General features: G+C 52.4%; 5 protein-coding genes across 5 annotated transcripts; 3 read left to right on the top strand and 2 right to left on the bottom strand.

The window, feature by feature from the left end:
- Positions 1 to 1092: 1092 nt before the first annotated feature.
- Positions 1093 to 3312, bottom strand: N7458_011469 (glycoside hydrolase family 15 protein; the record flags this gene model as incomplete). Its single annotated transcript, XM_056914851.1, has 3 exons — positions 1093 to 1302; positions 1403 to 1467; positions 1545 to 3312. The coding sequence occupies 3 exons, from the start codon at positions 3310 to 3312 to the stop codon at positions 1093 to 1095; spliced, it is 2043 nt and encodes a 680-aa protein (XP_056759605.1).
- A 672-nt stretch (positions 3313 to 3984) lies between these two features.
- Positions 3985 to 4197, top strand: N7458_011468 (uncharacterized protein; the record flags this gene model as incomplete). The annotated part of the gene is made up of 1 exon (XM_056914850.1): positions 3985 to 4197. One exon carries the CDS (start codon positions 3985 to 3987, stop codon positions 4195 to 4197), a length of 213 nt encoding a protein of 70 aa, XP_056759604.1.
- Positions 4198 to 4690: 493 nt separating this feature from the next.
- N7458_011467 (putative nucleotide-sugar transporter) lies at positions 4691 to 6636 on the top strand (the record flags this gene model as incomplete). The annotated part of the gene is made up of 2 exons (XM_056914849.1): positions 4691 to 5155; positions 5296 to 6636. 2 exons carry the CDS (start codon positions 4691 to 4693, stop codon positions 6634 to 6636), a joined length of 1806 nt encoding a protein of 601 aa, XP_056759603.1.
- Positions 6637 to 7093: 457 nt separating this feature from the next.
- Positions 7094 to 8917, bottom strand: N7458_011466 (DNA-(apurinic or apyrimidinic site) lyase APN1; the record flags this gene model as incomplete). Its single annotated transcript, XM_056914848.1, has 4 exons — positions 7094 to 8141; positions 8192 to 8311; positions 8367 to 8403; positions 8467 to 8917. 4 exons carry the CDS (start codon positions 8915 to 8917, stop codon positions 7094 to 7096), a joined length of 1656 nt encoding a protein of 551 aa, XP_056759602.1.
- Positions 8918 to 9458: 541 nt separating this feature from the next.
- On the top strand, positions 9459 to 13263 carry N7458_011465 (putative checkpoint protein kinase (SldA); the record flags this gene model as incomplete). The annotated part of the gene is made up of 3 exons (XM_056914847.1): positions 9459 to 10451; positions 10561 to 10990; positions 11060 to 13263. 3 exons carry the CDS (start codon positions 9459 to 9461, stop codon positions 13261 to 13263), a joined length of 3627 nt encoding a protein of 1208 aa, XP_056759601.1.
- Between the last annotated feature and the right edge of the window lie 1284 nt (positions 13264 to 14547).

The following is a 14547-nucleotide window of genomic DNA, read 5'->3' as shown; positions in this document are numbered from 1 at the left end:
GTGTCGCGTCACAGAGCTGGTAGGTGGACGGAGATTGAGGGGAGAGTCCGGTCTGGGGATGCAATAACCTAGTGGAGTGAGGCTACGGATCAGCCCGTCCGGAGTGCGGATCCCGCATCAAAGCGGGGTTATGTAAGCGCCACCTGAGATCCGTTGGACTGCATTCTCGAATTGCTAAATACGGGTCTAACCTATTTTGCAAAGGTCTTGTGAAGTAGCTACAGTGGTATTGATTCTTTCTGTAGTCGGTGAGAAAATAACATCACGACTGGTTAAGAAAGATCTTGAGGGATTAAGCAGGAGTGGCCAGTAAATAGCAGTCATAGTCGGCAGATGTTAGGGGGTTCATCAACAGGAATGGTCAATCAACAGCTATAGTCATTCAACAGTAGTGGTTAATAAATAGGGATGGTGAAATATTCGTTAGCACTGTAACTAACTACTGTAGTGTAGTAATAACCACCCATCTTCACCCAGCCATCACCATCAGTGGACAGAATAGTCCTAGCTAACGAATACCAGCCAGTTAAACTACGCACCCCGCAAGTCCTAAGCCACAACCTCGATCGAGATTAGACGGAAAGAATGGCTTATCAAAATTTGACTAATGAAAGCCTATGAGCTCTGATAGCCAGCCAATGATACGTATCGAGGGTGGCCCCAACGTGGGGAGATTTAGGGTATGTGTTAACGGACTTCCTTACGCGATACAATTATGTAGATAGTGGAATACGAAGCGCACACGTTTCCAGCAGAGGGCAAAAATAGTTGAGCGACTAGGTACATTTGCTAGCTCACGCAGTAGTTGAACGGAAATCAGAGGTAGGGGTGATGGAGTGTGGAATAGTAAGAAATACTCCTGGTATAGGTACCGAATAGCAGAACAGATTACCTTCAGACTGGGCAACGATTACATAGATGATAAGAAACGAAAAATTATCAAATTATCGAAAGCATTAAGCAGATCCCTCTAGCATGAAAAAAAGTAGAAAACATAAAACTTGACACAAAACATTTTTAAGGAGAGAGACGCCTGCATCGCAACACCAACATCTCTGCTCCTTTTACCCATCACCCACCACACCTTACCCACTAGTCCTCACGACCCAATTTCTCCAAATTCATAGCCGCACTAATACAAGCAAGATGACTAAACGCCTGAGGTGTATTACCCATCTGCTCGCCCGAAATAGCCACTTCTTCAGAGAACATGCCCAGATGGTTAGAGTACGACAAGATATTGTCAAAGTGCGACAGGGCAAGTTTCCAAAGATGCGGAATGGGGACATCGTACTTGGCGGCCTATATATTGACAAGACACACCCCGGGCGGGTGAGGTCATAGTTAGTCGAGGGAGGGGTATTGGGAGGGGTGGTTGCACGGCAGGAGGGCGAGTGCTTACGCGGGCCATTGCTTCGACGAGCCAGAAGGTTACCATAATGAAGGCACCCTCACCTCCGCCGACACCTGTGCGACGTGGGTGTTAATAACGGGTCGAGTGAAGAGGAATGGGAATGGAAAGCTGGGGGAAGTGAGATGCGTACCGTCATTGGCTTTCAGGTGGTCGTATCGGAAGACCATCTTGGCGCTGGAGAGGCCTTCTTTCTCGGGACTTTGCAGAATGCGCTTGAGAGTGCTGATGAATCGTGGATCGTTGGGTGCCACGAAGAAGACCAGCGGCGCAATGAGAATCGACGCATCGAGAACCTCTCGGCTCTCGTAGCTCTGACAGAAATGGCCACGCTCGGCGTTGTATCCTCTGGCCATGATCTCGTCGTACAGCTCATCTCGTACTTGGACCCACTGGAATCGGTCTGGGCATGGCAGACTGGATCGCTTTTCTGCTAGGCGAATTCCACGATCCAGGGCTACCCACATCATGACCTTGGAGTAGATGAAGTTTTGAATTTGACCTCGGGACTCCCAGATGGACATATCCTTTTGGTGTCTCACGCCAATGACGTAGTTCACCATGCGGCGGATTGAACCCCATTGATCATAGGTGATGGGATTGCCGTGCTTATTGTAGAGATAGATGCTATCCAGGAGTTCGCCATAAATGTCAAGCTGCGTGTGGAAAACAGCCGCGTTACCTATGCGGACGGGCTTGCTACCCTTGTACCCATCAAGGTGGTCCAGCTCCAGTTCGGGAATGTCGTACTCGCCACGGATAGTGAACATCAGCGGCAAGAAGGGTCGCTTGCTGCCTGGCTCAATGTCCTGTGCGGCATGCGGGAAGATTCGCTCGAAAATGAAGTTCACGTAGTCTTCTGCCTCGCGGCTGTATCCCATTTTCAGGAAGACGTACAGCGTAAACGCTGTGTCGCGCACCCAAGAGTATCGGTAGTCCCAATTGCGCGCACCACCCACATTTTCTGGGAGTGAGAAGGTGGGCGCTGCAACAATGGCACCAGTGGGTTTGTAGGTGAGTAGCTTTAAGATCAAAAGACTGCGTTCAACCGTCTCTCGATAGTGCCCACGGAATGCGCACTTGCGAGTCCAGTCAGTCCAGTAATCGGATGTGTCCTCCTCCATCTTTCCCAGATATGCGGCCATCAGAGCCGAGCTAGGCACAGCCTTCTCGGGACTATGCAGCACGAAATGCACAGTCTGTCCCTCGCACAGGCGAATCAAAGCCACAAGTCCGCGACCCTTCTGTGCTGGTCGCTCCTCCAGGGTAAGATTAGCCTTGGGGAGGCCCAGCTTATCCGGTTCCCGCGAATCGGAAAAGATCTCGAGCTGCAGTCGCTCGGATTCACTCTCGAAATGAACAGTCTGTAACCGGTGCTTGCTCATGTCGTCTTCCAGCTTTGCACGAGCGGTATGCGTATCCCGGGCATAGTTAAAAGCCGGGAATAGCTCCACCTGCAATTCCATGGACCCTCGGCTACACTCGATCTTTCTGATCAGGCCAGAGTGCTGCAGTCCGGACTTGAAGCGGTTGGCTCCAGGCTCGTTGCACGGACAGTAGCCCGATAGCAGTCGGCCCGACTGAGCCAGCTTCTTGGGCGTCACGGGAAAGTAGTCCAGCAGGGTCACAACACCATCTTCATTGGTCCAGCGTGTTTCGAGCAGATTCGAATATGGTAGATACCGCTGTTTGTTGAGCGTGTCAACCATTGCCTTGGAAGGCCCCACGGACCAGAAGCCACCTTTCTTCTCATCCAGAAGACGACAAAACACCGTGGGGGAATCAAAGACCGGCCAACACATATAATCCAGACTGCCGGCTTTGCTGATCAGGGCGCATGTGTGCATGTCCCCGATCAAGCCGTAGTCTTCAATGGCATTATATAAGGGTCTTTGTGCCATGGTGACAGGCGGGGATAACCAGGACGATGAAGAGATGGATTTGCGAAAGAAGGCGTATATGTCAAGTGAGGATGAGCGTCTCAACACTAAGAAGGATGATATCGATTGCAATTGTGGGCAGCACCGATCTAACTAACAAGTCAAGATGATCACGCAAATTTGTGAGGTTGGAAGGAGAGCAACCTCAGTCGACCATAACCTCTGCATGCCAGGAGGACATATATGGCCTCGGGGTGCGGGCCAGAGGGCCCTGGGAGGTAACGACATGATGATGAGAGTGAATTTGCACTCTGAGGTCATATCGATGTTGGAGCTGCTCTACTCATTGTGGCAGGCCATTGGATGGAGCTGCACTGGTACCCGAAGGAAGCCCATCATCATTAAGGCAAAGTTCATTTTATCCGGCAATTCAGCTCGGTAGCATCTCGTGTTGCTACTATATTTGTGTAGCTTTGATGGACTGGAGGCTCTGGCATGTCTAGTGCGTCAAGTCTGCCAAGCGTAAGCGGATCTGCAATAATAGATCAGCCGTGAGACCTAGCGCTGCCATCGGGTTCAAGATGGGCCGCTTCACCTCTTCCAACCTCAACGAGCTCTCTTCCCAGCTTCACCCTGATCACCCCCAATAACTAGGTATACCTCGCAAGCTCCCTCGGAAGTCACAGTCCGCCAATGGCAGGTGGCTGGACCCAAGCCTCGGACGCACAGAATAATGCTTCGGACTGGGGTGTCCTCTGGACCCCGGATCGACCGGACGGTGGAGCGAAAGCTGGGTGGAGCTGTGGTGGCGACCAGTCAGGCTTCAGCAGCAACAAATCAAAGAGAGGAGTGGGATTGAGAGGGAGTAAGAAAGAGGAGGAGGGACCAACCCGCCTGAACTTCTGAAGGGCTGGCCAGATAAAGGCCCAAAGTCCAGAAAGACAGGGCGATTACCCGCTAAAGGGCCAACTCCTCCTTCCCCTCAGACCCTCAGGCCCCAAGGCAGTCTCCCTATTTTGCCCCCATCGCCCGCCCAAAGTCTGGCGGTTCTTCAACTTTTAACTTTCTCGCTTTCCCGACTACTGTTCCGTAGCTAACTTACTGTCAACTCATCTCCCTCTCCCACCCGCGCGTGACCCTTCCTTTCCTTCTTTCCACCCTTCGACGTTATTCACCTTTCCTTTTGATCGTCACAACTTCGAGGCCTTTGAACCTTGTCAAACCTTAACCAACCACATCACTCGCGAATCCCGCATCTTTCTCCCTATCAAGAACAGGGTACGCGGTCGCGTGTACATCCTCCCCCCCCCCCCCCCCCCGGTCGCACCCTCATGGGGCTGGCACATCTCGATTCGCCTACCCCCTTCCTCCCGACCCTCCTCTTCACCCCAGTTCGATAATGGGGTTGTCACCCGCCGGGAATGGCCACCACCGACGGCGGAGCTCGGTGCTCACGGGCGCAAGTCGTTCAATGCATCCGGGCCCCTCGGAATGGAGGGATGATAGCCTACGACCGCATGGAGACGGAGGTCCGAACAAATGGGACGAACAGGAGCCCTTGACAGCCGAGGATACTGATACCTCCGAGTTATCGTCCTTGGCCCTGGAGAATCGGGAGTTGGATGTGATGAGTTCGGACGATGACCAATATGACGAGGAGACCGGTCTCACAGCAAACCAGAAACGCCAGCGGCGACGACGGCGTCGGCAACGTCGCAAGTTGGATGCTCGTATCGCCGACGTCAAGTCCTCGCGATTTGGCCTGCCCTCGTTAGGCTTGGCGGATCGTAACGTCGCTCGCAAGCTACTTGCGAACGCTGGGCTGATTCTGCTGTGGTACTTTTTCTCCTTGTCCATCTCCATCGTGAGTATCCCTTATCTTTGCCAGATGACCCAAGGAAATCATGGCCAATGACTAACGATTATGCATCTTACCCTGCAGTACAACAAATGGATGTTCTCCGAAAGTGAAAGCGTCTTCCCCTTTCCTCTCTTCACCACCAGCCTGCACATGGTTGTCCAATTCACCCTCGCCGCTCTCTTGCTATGGATATTTCCTTCTCTGCGTCCTCAGCACCCCCGGGTTCGCACTCTGCATCGCCCGTGGAAGGCTCCAAAGAGTCTGACCCAGTGCTCACCACATCCTTCTATCTCACACGCCTTGTCCCTTGCGGTGCTGCGACATCGCTCGATATCGGCCTCGGCAACATGGCCCTCAAATTCATCTCTCTCACCTTCCTTACCATGTGCAAATCATCCGCACTCGCCTTCGTTCTCCTCTTTGCTTTCCTTTTCCGCCTCGAATCTCCTTCTGTCAAATTGATTTTGGTCATCGCTACAATGACGATCGGTGTGGTGATGATGGTAGCAGGCGAGACCGCTTTCAATGCGCTTGGATTCGGCCTCGTCATTGCCTCCGCTTTCTTTTCAGGTTTCCGATGGGGACTGACTCAGATTCTTCTTCTCCGCCATCCGGCCACCTCCAATCCATTCTCGACTCTCTTTCTCCTTACGCCCGTCATGTTCGTTTCTCTTCTTGCCATCTCCCTCGCGGTCGAGGGCCCTAACGATATTCACTTTGGTTTCCTCGCTCTTGCCGAGAAGCAGGGAACTTTGTTCGGGTCGTGTCTGTTGATATTCCCGGGTGTCCTCGCATTTTGCATGACCTCATCTGAATTCGCGCTATTGAAGCGTTCTTCCGTCGTTACTCTCAGTATTTGTGGAATCTTCAAAGAAGTCGTCACGATCAGTGCTGCAGGTGTGATCTTCCATGATAAGCTCACGGTCGTCAATATAACCGGTCTGGTCGTCACCATTGGAAGTATTGGATGCTATAATTATATGAAAATCTCCAAGATGCGCAGCGAAGCAGAGCATGATGACTGGGACCGCGACGGAACGCCAGACTCTGACTCTGAAGATGCCAGCGGTGGCGAGTTTGGAGACTACCACCGCGTCAACGATGCCGAGACGGGCGCCGCGCACTCGACCCCTGCAGCGCACTACGATGATGACCTGCAAGCACCGTCAGCCGGTGACCAACGACGCTCGTTCCGTGTCCGTGCAAGCGGCGCAATGCACAACCTGTCTATCTCCACCACGATCCCGGAGGACGACTCGGTCGAGACACCAATCAAGTCCGCCCCTCCAACTATCACCACGATGGCCGACGTGGCGGAATTCCCCACTCACCTCCAAGCACCAGATCAGGAGGATTCCCCGGGTATCCATTCCAGCTCTTCAGTCTCGCCAATGCAGAGCCAACCCCCTCCCACCCATAGTCCTTCAATTTCATTCCCAACGATGACAATATCTCCTATCCAATCTATTTATATGCCATCTTAGAATGGTATTTTGTACCGGCGACACCACCATACTGTCTCTGGCACTTTCACCTGATGAACGGTCTGGGACCTGCACAGGACAAAGTAGCCGCAGTCGTGTGGGTGGATTGCGCATATCGCCGGGTCATTGATGTACACGCTGAGTTCTTCTCATGGAGTGATGAGTGGGCGATTGGTAAAGGAGGTGCCTTGTTACTTAACATTTGCATGGAGGCTATTGAATTCATTGTAGAGCGGTGGCTTGCCTGATACCATCAATTCGATTTTTTTTTCTTCTCTTGGGCCATATTGGCTGGCTTAGTTTTCTTTTGATATCCAATCAATCAATATCATGACTCTTTCATTTCCAACTTAATCTGGTGTCATCATTGTAGTTATCATCTCGGGGCTGACATGCGTTACCCTAGAGCTGCCTATCCCACTGGGCCATCAATCAATCCAAACCCCACCGCATCACCCTATTCCACCTTACCCTTCTTAATCATATCCATAAGACTCTTCTGCCCCTTCTCCTTCGCCTTAGCCTCCTTCTTCTTCTCACTCTCTATCTTCCGCTCATACTGCTCCATCTGCTTCTCCCTCATTTCCCTCCCCTCCTCCGCAAGTCTCGCCTCCAAAGCCAAAAACTCCTCTCCTTCCGGATCCATCCCAATCAACGACTCCAGCAACTTAATCTCGCGAGCCCACACGCCGGGATCAGGAACCGTTGCCGGAGAAGCACCAGCCGGACGTTTCGCACCCTTCTTCACTGGCTTTTTCTTTTCCTTCTTCTCCGACTCGCTCGCACAACTATCCGCGTCGTCGTCTGCGGCGGAGGAAGTGGTTTGCCCGGGGACACGGTCAATAGGCGTTTCCAGGACCATGGGCAACCCCTCTAAACGAGGCTCGTTCATGACGTTGTGGAACGCGCGGAGACCCAGGAAGCCCGTGCCTATGTTAGCGTGGAGATCGCGTTTGCTACCGCGCGGAGCTTTGGAGTCGTTTAGGTGCAGGGCGCGGAGGAACTGGAGACCTATTAGGTCGTCGAATTCAGATAGGAAGGCTTTGAAGCCTGCGGGAGTGACGAGGTCGTAGCCTGCTGCGAAGCTGTGGCATGTGTCGATGCAGATGCCGATGCGGGGGTGGTGCTCTTTGGGAATTAGGGCGATTAAGTCGCGGAATTCGGAGAGAGAGCCGCCTATTGTGTTGCCGTGGCCGCACATTGTTTCGAGGACTGGGATTACGGTGGTTGTTTCGGTGATTGCTTTGGTTAGGGAGTCTGCTAGACGGGCGAGGGCTTCTGGAAGTGGGGTTTGGTTGGTGCTTCCTGGGCTGGAGGGGTGTTTAGCATGGGATTGGGGGGTTGAGGGGTGGATTGGGAGAGGGACGAACTGGAAGTTGTAGAGTTTGATGCCGAGGGCTTCGCATCGACGGAGGTCGTCTAGGAACGAGTCGTATGCTTGTTTGGCCTTTGCCTTGTCATTCTGGGCTAGGTTGACAAGATACGACCCGTGAGGGAGAACGTGTCTATGAGGTGTTAGTGGCTATGCATTCGATGGCTGAGGAGGACGGCTCACTTGGCTGCATCATAGTTCTGCTCTGCGCACATCTTGCGGAACTGATCCCGGATATTATCCTGCAGAGGTGGGTTGTCCCATTTCCTCTGTGACTTGAGAAAGAGCGCGAACGCGTTACCTCTGGTGATATTTATTAGCTCCACATTCATATAGAATGGTGTATTTTGCCACTTACCCAATTTGCGTACTATTTGTGATTGAGTTGAATAAACCTGCTCGATGAGGATTCGGTTAGCTCCTCAACCATCCATTTCGAGGGCTTCCTAGGTACTGACCCTTGGCAGCGCTGACATGAGCACCAACAAACATCTTCAGCCCCTGGGACCGAGGTGCTAGAGGCATTGCTTCGGCTTCCCTCTCTTCCTTGGTCTTTCGGGCCTTTTTGGGTTTCGTTTGAACCGTTGAAGCTACTTCAGTCTTGACCACGGATGTAATCTCGCTAGCAGTGATGCTGGAAACAACCTCCGTTTCTTCGGTAGCCTCTTTCTTGACTGATGATGCAACCTGGGTCTTCTTAGACTTGGTAGCCTTGGGTGTTGACTTGGCGCTGGAAGCTTTCTTCGGCGTGGGCACTACCCTGTCTTCCGGTTCTGATTCTTCACCGGATGATGCCTCCTTAAGATTGGCGGTGGACCTTTGTCGTTTGGATCGTCTCAATGGAGAGTTATCTGGTGTCCCATTGCTGAGGTTCCTTTTGTGACTGCCCTTGGCGTTTGATGCCTGCATTGAGGATTGAGTGTTTGAGCTAGCTGCTGTAGGAGATGACTTGTCTTTGGGCAGTATAGACATGGCCTTGTTGCATCGAGTTGGGTCCTGCAACTGATGCTCGGGGGGTTCTGATGAAGACTGATAGCAATTGGGTAAAATTGATGGGTCCAGAGCTGATTGGGTGTGGCTGTGGAGAAATTGTGAGAAGAACGGCCACCAGTGGGTGCGCCACGATCGGTTGACGCGGAGTAACTTGATATAGAAGATACGTTATTTGATAGAAGAGCTTGCCAAAGGGTATCTTTTCTCTCCGTCAAGCAGGATCTCCTCGTCTTCTTCATAGAACCATATTGAATCGGATGATGTCTGGAGGAAGTAGTCACGTGTTGATCACCGGGGTAACAGTCATGTGATGTTTATCGATAACCCAATTCCCCGTTTGGGAGTCAACTCTGAATCTTGTCTTGTTTTCTCGTCTGTGGCCCAAACCCGTCGCCAATTTCCACGAACCGCTAGTCGACACTTCCCCAAGGTCAGATCTGGTCAAGATCTCGACAAGATGGCGGCCTCCGATGACCTCATTGACTTCGACATTATCGAGGCCCAAAAAGAGAATGTCCAATCCCTCCCTGGTGGCAGATCAGCCCGAGAATTGGCCCGGATTTTCTCTGGGGGCAGCACGAGCGATAAACTTGCGACGCCCTCACCGAACGACACAAGGACCATCAACGGTGCAATCCGCCAGGAATACGAGAATGAATTGGAGTCAATAGGAGAATCAGACGATCCACTCGATGTTTACGACCGCTACGTGAAATGGACTCTGAACGCGTACCCCTCTGCCCAGGCTACGGCTGAATCCGGTCTCCTCCCGCTGCTCGAACGTGCCACCAAGTCGTTCCTATCATCATCACACTACCGGAATGACCCGCGGTATCTCCGGTTGTGGATGCACTACATCAGACTCTTCTCAGATGCCCCGCGCGAGACATTTGCATTCCTTGCGCGGCACCACGTTGGTGAGGGGCTGGCGTTGTTCTACGAAGAGTTTGCCGCCTGGCTAGAGGGTGCTGGGCGTTGGACACAGGCAGATGAAGTATACAGGCTGGGTATGGACCGTGATGCCCGGCCAGTCGAGCGGCTTGCGCGAAAATACAGCGAGTTCCAACAACGATATGAGCAGCACTCACAGGATACCGGGCCGTCGTCACCTGCTCTCCCAGCTGTCAGGCCCGCCCTGGCGGCCAAGATGGATCCATTTGCCTCCGCAGATTCTCCCGAAAATCCGCAAGCCTCGCGGTCAGCACCTCAGCCTGCCGCCCCTGCCAAGACGAAGTCTGGAAAGATGAAGATGGCGATTTTCTCCGACGCCGATGCAGCACAGTCGAGTCAGCCGGCGACCAGTGGACAAACGAAAGGATGGGACAGTATTGGGTCGATGCGAGAGCGCAAGAAGGAAAACGAGGTGGAGGCCAAGCCTTGGGTTGGGGAGACATTGAAGGCGGGGAAGAAACCCGGACCAGCGCAAAAAATGGCTATCTTCAGGGACGAGGTGAGTTTGCAATACTAATTTGCCCTTCCTCTCTTGAACCTTCCGTATATTTACGATCATAGGACTAATTGCTGGCTTGAACCTATGTGTTTCGATCGTGTGTATACAGTCCAATCTAAGTCCACCTTCTGAACAACCAAGTGCTCCCAAGCACATTCCAGAACACCATGTAAGGGAAGCGGTAAATCCGCGAACTGGTCGGCGGGAGCGTGTTTTTGTCGACCTTGAAGCAGTATATCCCGACCACAGGAATCCAGCGCACGAAGTTAGTTTTGAGGAGTTGCGGGCGATGAAACGCGGTTGGATGAACAAGAACTGGCGCCACAATAAGGAACCTTTGCAACAGATTTCCGGCAATGCGGCTGGGGATGTACAGCCCGCGAAGCTTCATGTGTTTAAGGATGAGCCGCTGTCCGGACAGCCGGAACAAAAACTGGCTACTGATGAACAACCGTCTCAATCATCACAGCAGGTTGGCTCCTATGAAGGCAAAGCTGGAAAGGCGAGAAAATTCAAGGTGCAAGGAGAAACGCAGACTAGTCAGTACTTATCATAACCGGACTGCGTGTGTGTGTGTGTGTGTGTGGAAGCTAACGCTCGTTTTACAGTTAAAATGAAGTTTGACTCGCCGACCAGCTCCAAGGCTCGACGAAAGAGCACTCGAGAACCAACAATGACTATGCATACTCGGGCTGCTACGGATGAAATCTATGGCATCTTCAATCAACCATTGAAGGCGGAGATGGAAGATGCTGCTGATAGCCTCTATGGCAGCGAGTATGAGGACGAGGACTGTGCCAGTACCGTTGATAGTACTGGCACCGGCCACATCTCTGCGGCTTCGAGTGAATTTGGCGATGATGAAACGCATACCTTCCACAAATCTTATGACGACACAGAATATGGGGACGGCAACACAACACGGGCTGACAGTGTTGCGGGAGGTGACTGGACTGATTTCAGTGTCAGTAAAGATGTCCCTGGTGCTGAGTCCGCCGATGCTACCTCCCATTCCGTCGTAAGTCACGGAGAGGTCGAGTCACAACATAGTACTCCTGAAAAGGAGCGGTTCGTACCTCGAATGCCCGATGACTACAATCCGCCTTATGGAACGTATCGCGACCCTGCCATTATGGCGCAGAATCGCCTGCCATTCATGACACCTATTGTGGAACGAACCGAGTCTTCCATTTCAATGACGGCTGCCCGGAGTCTTCACAATGCGAAGACTCCGTCTAAGCCAAGGTCACCTTCGGGTGTACCGCGAATGGGCGATTTGCTTTCCAGTCCATTTGGGACAACGACGCCCTACCATGGTGATCACACTGTCGGCTCGGCGGTTGACGTCCCGTTTAGTCCGACTGCTTTCAAAGCCCTTGCCCCGAAGGCGCGCCGACGAGAGGCTATCATCAAAGACTTGCAGTGCAATCCTACTGACAAGGGTATCCGCAATACGATCTTGAACTCTCTGGAACCGCCATTGGCTTCCTACCCGGGATACCACAGCCATGTCCAAGATAGCAACTACACTAGCATGATCCAGAAGTTTGTCAAAGCGCACAGCCGAAAATCCAAAAGTGCCGACGACGAGCGCTCAGAGATGCCTATTCTCGAATTCCCCTTTGCTGAGCGTAGCTACATCGTCCGCCGCGAGCTCGGCGCTGGCGCATACGCCCCCGTCTACCTCGCCGAAAGTGTCGACAGCCAACAATCCTACAGCTCAGACTCAGATTCCAACCCCTACGACAGCGCACGCTACCCCTTCGAAGCAGTCAAAGTCGAAAACGGGCCCTCCAGCGCCTGGGAATTCTACATGATCCGCACAGCCCACGAACGCCTCCTCAACGCACCACAGCACACCCGCGCCCTGGACAGCGTCGTCCGCGCCCACGAACTACACGTCCACCCGCGCGAAAGCTTCCTCGTCGAAGACTACCGCGGCCAAGGCACCCTCCTCGACCTAGTCAACATCCTCCGCAACGACTCCATCGGCTCCACGCACCCCAGCGACGGCGGCCTCGACGAGTGTCTCGCAATGTTCTTCTCCATCGAGCTATTCCGCATAATAGAAGCCCTCCACGCAACAGGCATTCTCCACGGCGACATCAAAGCCGACAACTGCCTCGTCCGTCTCGACGAATCCACCCCAACAGACCCACCCACCAAATCCCTCTCCCTCCTCGACCTCGGCGACAGCACCACCGACCCGCGCGATACCCCCGCCTACGCACCCTCCGGCGCCTTCGGCTGGCGCGCCAAGGGCCTAGCGCTAATCGACTTCGGCCGAGCAATCGACATGAACGCGTTCGCGCCGAACGTCCAATTCCTGGCTGACTGGGAGACGGAATCGCACGAGTGCACCGAGATCCGCGAAGCCCGGCCCTGGACCCATCAAATCGATCTCTACGGTATCGCGGGCGTCATCCACGTCCTGCTTTTCGGGAAATACATCGAAAGCGCGCCTATTCGTACTAGCGAGGGCGGTGCGGGCGTCAACGTCAACGCGCACACGTATCGTATCCGCGAATCCCTGAAACGATACTGGGATCGCGAGATTTGGACCGATGTCTTTGATTTATTGCTTAATCCTGGTGCCGAGCGGTGGGTTGCTATGGAGGGTGGTGAGCGCGATGGCGATAGTGGTGGATTCGGAAACGGCCCTGTTCTGCCGGTTCTCAAGTCTATGGCTTTTGTGAGGGGGAGGATGGAGGGGTGGCTGCTTGGAAATGCGGAGAAGAAGGGTCTTGCGTTGCAGTTGCGTAGGATTGAGGCTGTTCTTGCGGAGAGGAAGAAGAAGCTTGAGCGTGTTTAGGGGGCAGTATCCTGCTTTCGTGACTGACTGCCTTCCAGGTTTCTGGTGCTGAAGGCATGGGGGATTCATTATTTTGGTCTTATTGGATGAGGGCGGTGTTTTCCTATGTTTCTGCTTTTGTATAATATTTCGGTTTTTTTTAAGGTCTTTATACCCCCTTTTGCTTATGACATTTTGCATACCTACCAATGAGCATATTGATGTTTAGAGCGAGTTGATGATTATTTTGACTGGTTTTGCATTACAACTATTTAATGCATAGATAGCGGTATTACCTACTGCTTTTAACGGGTTGTTTCACCATCGCTCAATACCAGTCCCTCCATTCTACACAGGGCACATTGCAACCTAAACTATCAAGGACTTACCTACATACTTAAGTCCATGAATGTCTACACATCTACGATTGAACTACGAGCACGTCTAAAATTGAGAAGAGAAAAAAAATAAATTCAAGATCCAACCAAATCCATCATTTTGCAAAGGCAAGGCAGAAAAAGAATCACCGGTCCGCAAGTAAACCAAGCAAGTCACACAGAATCCTAGATCTAAACACCGAAGATTGAACAAAGCAGATGATGGGACTGAGAAAGATTCATGAAATAAAGAGAATAGATGAGAATAGCACAAACAAGCGGGACAAGGCTCTGGATGGACCTGTCATAGATAAGAGGCTCAAGTGCTGGAAAACGAGCCAGATGCGACGTACTAGCACGCAGTCTCGAGATCAGGAGGCGTTCTTGACAGTTCGGCGGGTGGTTTGGGCGGGCAGGGGGGCAGAATGCAGAGTAAGAGCAGTATCAGATCGAGGAATTGACCCTGAGAAAGGGTTGATCAAAGGTACAACTGCGTCTGCGAGCACATGATGAAGTTCAAGAACAGAACTCATCGTGTGAACCAATTAAGAGCCCGCCCTCCACACGCGAGTCGAGTCGAATCAAGGAATGAAAAAATAAGGATAAGATCTCATCAGAGCGAAAGATGACAGACAAGTACCCGAATAGAAGGAAAAAGCAGATAAAAAAAGCTCGCTGGCATCAAGCTTGAAATGGCACAGACATAAGCACAGGCACAAGCACAAAGGCGAGGCAGAGCAGATCAAGAGGAAAATCGACAATCAAACACCACGCTTGCGTCAGGAGAGGGGTCGTTCGTGGGGCGCAACGGACATTTGAAAATCATGTGCGGTCGTTTCGTTTCGGTTCGTCTATGTAAAGGAAGTGAAACAGCATGTGTATCGTCGTGCACATTCTTTTTTGGGGATCGGAGACAAGGTCATGCATC

The sequence above is a fragment of the Penicillium daleae genome, assembly GCF_028827525.1.
Source record: "Penicillium daleae strain IBT 16125 chromosome Unknown utg000009l_segment0_segment0, whole genome shotgun sequence".
In the NCBI taxonomy this organism is placed as follows: Eukaryota; Fungi; Ascomycota; class Eurotiomycetes; order Eurotiales; family Aspergillaceae; genus Penicillium; species Penicillium daleae.
This window is presented reverse-complemented; position numbering and strand designations above follow the sequence as displayed.